The 6,278-nt window shown below is 29.7% G+C and overlaps 2 protein-coding genes across 2 annotated transcripts in view; one reads left to right on the top strand and one right to left on the bottom strand.

Moving 5' to 3' along the window:
* Positions 1 to 3,243, bottom strand: part of HELRODRAFT_193363 (hypothetical protein) — a gene marked incomplete at its 5' end in the record, with an annotated part of 4,014 nt that extends 771 nt beyond the window's left edge. Inside the window, 6 exons of the mRNA XM_009026646.1 lie at positions 504 to 609; positions 1,454 to 1,528; positions 1,985 to 2,212; positions 2,285 to 2,338; positions 2,598 to 2,640; positions 3,161 to 3,243. Coding sequence (XP_009024894.1) covers positions 504 to 609; positions 1,454 to 1,528; positions 1,985 to 2,212; positions 2,285 to 2,338; positions 2,598 to 2,640; positions 3,161 to 3,243 — 589 coding nt within the window. The remainder of the gene's footprint in view (positions 1 to 503; positions 610 to 1,453; positions 1,529 to 1,984; positions 2,213 to 2,284; positions 2,339 to 2,597; positions 2,641 to 3,160) is intronic.
* A 2,008-nt stretch (positions 3,244 to 5,251) lies between these two features.
* Positions 5,252 to 6,278, top strand: part of HELRODRAFT_178564 (hypothetical protein) — a gene marked incomplete at both ends in the record, with an annotated part of 10,579 nt that continues 9,552 nt past the window's right edge. The window contains 2 exons of the mRNA XM_009026647.1: positions 5,252 to 5,370; positions 6,003 to 6,043. Of these exons, the coding sequence (XP_009024895.1) occupies positions 5,252 to 5,370; positions 6,003 to 6,043 (160 nt within the window). The remainder of the gene's footprint in view (positions 5,371 to 6,002; positions 6,044 to 6,278) is intronic.

The raw sequence follows: 6,278 nt of genomic DNA on the forward strand, positions 1-6,278 counted from the left end.
CACCCTTCCTATCACTCCTCCCTTCGCTTATCTTTAATTCATTCACCTATTAATAATAATAGCGGGAACATCCCTTTCAATTTCCATTTTTAAACATGTATTGTAATTATAAAGTTAAAACGAATGAAACTTAATTATATAGATATTCTACAGTGCCCGCCGTACATTTTAAATGGGCACAATTTAAATTATAAATAATAATAATAATAATAATAATAATAATAATAATAATAATAATAATAATTTGACTGAAATCTCAGTAGTAAACGCTGAACATCCAACGAGTAAATCACAATAACAGCAGTAACAACAAAAATAACAACAATAACAACAACAATAATAATAATTTGCCTGATAACTAAGCAGATACAGCAAAGATCTAACAAAACGATCACAACAACAACAAAGAAAATTACAACAACGACGATAATAACAACAACAATTAATAATAATAATAACATATAATAATAATAAATAATAATATAATATAATTATAACCATCTTAAGCCGGATATCCCAACAGCTCCTGACCAAATCCCTGAGAAGTGAGCATGTTTCAGATGACAGGGGTTTCTCCAAGCAGGCCAGCAAACTGTACAACCACTGGCCCTGATGGAAAAAAATTATGATTAATTATAATAATTATGCTATAATAATATTGAGAGTAAAAATGGTAGTGGTACTAGTATTAGTAGTAGTTGGAGTAGTAGTAGTAGTAGCAGCAGCAGCAGCAATTAATAGTAGCTTAGGTAGCAGTAGTAATAGCGGTAGTAATAGTGGAAATAGTAGTAGTAGTAGTAGTATTAGTAGTAGTATTGGTAGTAGCAGCAGCAGCAATTAGTAGTAGCTGAGGTAGTAGTAGTGGTAATAGCGGTAGTAATGGTGGCAATAGTAGTAGTAGTAGTGGTAGTAGCAGCAGCAGCAATTAGTAGAAGCTGAGGTAGTAGTAGTAGTAGTAGCGGTAGTAATAGTGGCAATAGTAGTAGTAGTATTAGTAGTAGTAGCAGCAGCAGCAGTAATTAGTAATAGCTGAGGTAGTAGTAGTAGCGGAAGTAATAGTGGCAATAGTAGTAGTAGTAGCAGTAGTAGTAGTGGTAGTAGTAACAAAAAGTAGTAATAGAACTATTGAAGTAAATAATTAAAAAAATTATTTTTAAATACAATAATGAAGATACTATCAAAGGTAAAGATAGTAATGATAGTAATAATGGTAAAAGAAGTAGCAGCAGCAACAGCAGTGGCAGCAGCAGCAGTATTAGTAGCAGCAGTAGTAGTAGTAGTAACAGCAGTAGTAGTAGCAGCAGAAGTAACATTAATAGAGGTAGCTGTAGAAGTAGTAGTGATAATGCTATTACTAATTAACAAGATCTAAACGATTTATGAAGATAATTATAATGATAATTATTATTTTTATTATTAGTTATATTATTATAATTATTGTTGTTGTTGTTACCATAATTTTGTTGAAGGCATTTGGCTTTAATGTCATCCACTCAAGATGGTATTCTATCAGAGTTAACACGTGTGGCTTTGAAAAAATTATGACATGAAAAATAATAATTATTAATAATTATAAATAATAAAAAAAATAATATAAAATAAAATATATAATACCAAACATAATCATCATTATCATGATCGCTATTTATTATTATTAATTATAAATAAAAATATTAATATCAAACATTATCATCATTATCATGATCACAAGCATCATCACCAACATCTAAGAAAGAGCGATAATATAAATTATTACTCATTTAATTATAACATAATTATTATCCACATAATTATTGATATTGTGTGATGGTTTTGAAGACACCTGGTCCCAGTGTTGTTGCGCTAACTAACCTTTTTCAATCTTTTATTATAACCAGAATTATAATTATCAATAATTATAATATAATTGATTGATTGATTATAATTATAATTGATTGATTGATAGAAATAATTAACTTTAAGAAATATACAGCTGGTAAAAAACCTGCTTAAAGTGACTGATAATGCTAAGGAGTGGCGGATGTGGTGCTGCTACTGATGCTGTAGTCGCTGCTACAGTAGCTGCAGAAGTTGCCACTACTTCTGCAGCTGCTGAGGTTGCTTCTACTGCTGCAGCCGCTGAAGTTGCTTCTACAGCTGCTGCTGCTGATGTCGTCGTTGGATTACCACCATAGCAAAAATTCCACCATCCACTGACTGAATTGATGTTAGGCTGGTAAAATAGGATTTTATAATTATTATTATTATTTTTAATAAAAACACTAATAATAATATAAATAATTACCAGAGAAGACTTTTTAACTTTAGGCTTTTTCTTGCCTTTATAAGCCGAAAGATTCTGAAATAAAATAATTAAGCAAAAAAAAACCATTAAAAAAGAATTTATTAATAAATAAAATTACGAATTATACAAAATATTATATATATATATATATATTCATAATAATTGCAATAAATGATTGACTGGATTATTTAATTAATCAATTAATTGCGTTAATTATACTATAATTATATTATAATCATCATATTTAAATAATATTATCATCACAATTATATGCTAGAACAATTAGATGAGAACTAAACTATACTATACTTACATTATACATCAAGGCAATGTGGAAATAATTTTCATTAAAATTACTATAATATAATATTATATTACAATAATTAATATTATATTATAATATAATATTAATTGTAAAATTCTCACGGCATAATTTACCTAACAACGTAATTAACATAATTTGAAAAACCAATAAAACTAGAAGAAATACATTTGTGAAAATTTTAACATAATTATATCATAATCATTATTAGCTTAATAATTTTCATTTATTATAGTTATAATATAAAATTAATTATAGTTTCTCACGACATAATTTACCAATCTTAGTTAAAAAATTTGGAAGAACATTTTTTTTCTCTCTCCCAAGCCTATAAGATTACCAACAGCTTCATCATAATTTTACCATAATAATTATTATTACCATAATAATAATTAATATTATCATAATAATAATCATTATTATCATAATTATTATTATTATTATTATATTATAATATATTTTTAATTATAATTCTCCTCCGGCATAATTCACCAATCTTAGTTGAGAGAATTCAAAGCATTGCTGCTGTTGCCAAGTCGAAGTCGGGAGGAAACCTTTGAGGACTTTGTGCTGTTCGTTTCGTCGGCTCGTCTGGTCTGAGAGCTTCTGTAATTGTTCCCGCTAAAATTATGACCATAATATTATAATTATGATCATAATATAGTTATAATATTATAATTATTATTGCAATATGATTGTATTATCAGTCAATCTTCTTTAATAGTCTCCATATCGTACGATGGTGGAAGAAACCATGGACTACACATCAACAGCAGTAAGACAAAGATAATGATTTTGGAAGCAGGTGGAAACAATGATGAATTCCAGATAGGAGCAGAAAAGCTCGAACAAGTGAACCAATTTATATATCTGGGCAGCCTCATAACTGATGACAATAATTGTTTGAAAGAAATTGATAGAAGAATAGCAATCGCGAGAGGAATGTTTGCATCTTTGAAAGTAATATTGAAAAACGGTAATGTATCTACAAAAACAAAGGTAAAGATCGTAGAAGCGTGTGTGTTTTCTACATTGATGTATGCATGTGAGGCTTGGACGTTGAAGAAAAGAGACAAAGACAAACTGGAAGCATTCGAGATGCATTGTTATAGAAAGTTGCTGGGAATCAGTTGGAGACAAAAGATAAGAAACGAAGCCATAAGAAAACAACTTGGAAGACAAAAAACTGTGTATGAAAGTGTCAAGGAAAGAAAGCTGGGTATCTTTGGGCACATCTGCAGAATGACAGACGACAGACTGATCAAAAAAGTACTGATGAGAAAGAGGGACTGGAAGAAAAAAGTTGGAAGACCTGTGAGGAAGTGGATGGATGATATCACGGAATGGACGGGGGTTGGAACATTGAGCTCAATGAAGATGGCGAGGGAAAGAAAAGGATTTTGGAGAGATAGAAGAATACCATCGGCCTCAACGGTCCCTTAAGGGATTACAGAGGATCATTGAATGAAAATGGAAGTCGTTATGGGTCGGATTATGATGATATTAAAATTATGATAATTATATTATAATTTTATTTATAATATAATCATATTATTATAGTTCTGGTTATAATATAATTAGGGTATCGTTAATATAGTACAACTGTCTATTTTAATTGTTATATAATAAAATTTACTGTTGGTAACGTTACATCAAGCAATCTTAAAGTTATAGAATTTTATCTTTAAATTGTGATAAATTTGATAAATGTATTGTTTTCAGTTAAATAATAATTATGTTAAATAATAATTATTAGTATAATTTAAGTTTCACATAGTAATAATAATAATGATGATAATAATAATAATAAAAAAATATAATAAAAAAAATAAAATACCCAAGAATGTGTGATTAAATTTTTTGTATTATTTAATGGAGTCTTCACACATTTAAAGTCTTCTAATCTATTCTTCTCCAGACTAAAAATAGAAAAAAAAATCATCATTATAATAAACTATACGACAAATAAACAGACAAACAAACAAATTAATAAACAAATAAATAAACAAATAGATAAACTAGAATATAGGGTTTGACTGAAAGAATGCAAATTAACATAACAACATTTGCCAGGAGAATATGCAGAGAAGATCTGGATTCAGACATACAAGTTAAAAACTGTTCAACAGGTTCTTTCAACTAGAAAAAAAGAATTATGAGGTGATAGATACAAGCTCTTCAAGAAGACAGAAAATCCAACAAAGCAAAGGTTCAATGCAAAGGTTCAATGAAAAGGTTCAACAAAGCAAAGCAAAGCAGCAATGTGGCAAACACCTGGAACTATGAGACTGTCTGAGTAGATTCGATCAACAATTTTAAAATCAAGCTAGGAGAGCTAGAACACTAGGAAATTTATTTTGTAGTGGTTCTTACACAGATGCTAGTTTACTGAACCACATTAAATTTTGTTATTATTATTATAAATAAGTGAATAACGTATTATTGTTTAAAAATGACTTTTTAGTTTATTCTTTTGTGGTAGTTTATTTATTTATTACAAGCAATCTAGTAATAATAATAATTAAACTAAAGTAGTAGAATAAAAGTGGTTTAGTAAACTAGCCTCTGTGTAAAAACCACTACAAAATAAATGTCCTAACTTGATTTTAAAATCCACTGAAACAATTAAGAAAAAATAATTTGAAATGATAGAAAGAAATGGCGGCCCACATCACTCTCTGGAGATACTCATAACCGGAAGTGGGGATGGAAGATTCGTCTACATCACTGTCACTGGCCGTCAGGACGGGAAATGCCTGAACGAGTAGGTCGTCACAGATATCATTCTCCACGAAATAGTTTGACATTTCGCTAACCTAAAAGTCAAAAAAATATTATTGCTAAATGAAATATATAAATTCAATAATAACTTAGTATTTTAGTTCATTAAAAATCTTTTTTTTAGTAAATGATTCAACTTACTTGAATGAATTTTAAATTTGGGAACGTAACTATGGCGAAAAGTGAATCTAAATGTTAACGTGAGGTAAGTAAGACATGAAACCAAGGGAAGGCCCATTTACCAATATACAACACCTTACTACTACTACTTTTACTGTTGCTACTACTACTACAATTACTACAACAACAACTACTGCAACTAATACTGCTACTACAACAACAACTACTACTGCTGTTGCTACTACCACTACTACTACTACTATTACTGTTGCTACAACTACTACTATTACTACTACTACAACTACTACAACAACAACTATTACAACTACTTCTACAAAAATAACTACTACTACTACTACAAAAACAACAACAACTACTACTACTACTACTACTACTACAGCTACTACTACTACTACTACTACAGCTACTACTACAACTGTTACTGCTATTACTACTAATGTTAACAATAATTAATCAGGGTATAATACCCAAAAGCCGAAAGGAGTCAAACTATGGAAACGATTTTAGCGACTGCAGTTCGATGAACGTCACGAGAATGAGGTTGGGCGATTTTAATTCGAAGAAGAAACATAAACATCAACAATAACACAATAAAAATATAAACACAACTGCACACCCACACACGCACGCACATACAAACCCACACACATACACTCATACACACACAAACACATACACACAAGCAATACACACACACACATACACTCACACACGCACACACACACCTATTACACACAACCATACACACAC

Source organism: Helobdella robusta (genome assembly GCF_000326865.2).
Source record: "Helobdella robusta unplaced genomic scaffold HELROscaffold_48, whole genome shotgun sequence".
Lineage (NCBI taxonomy): Eukaryota > Metazoa > Annelida > Clitellata > Rhynchobdellida > Glossiphoniidae > Helobdella > Helobdella robusta.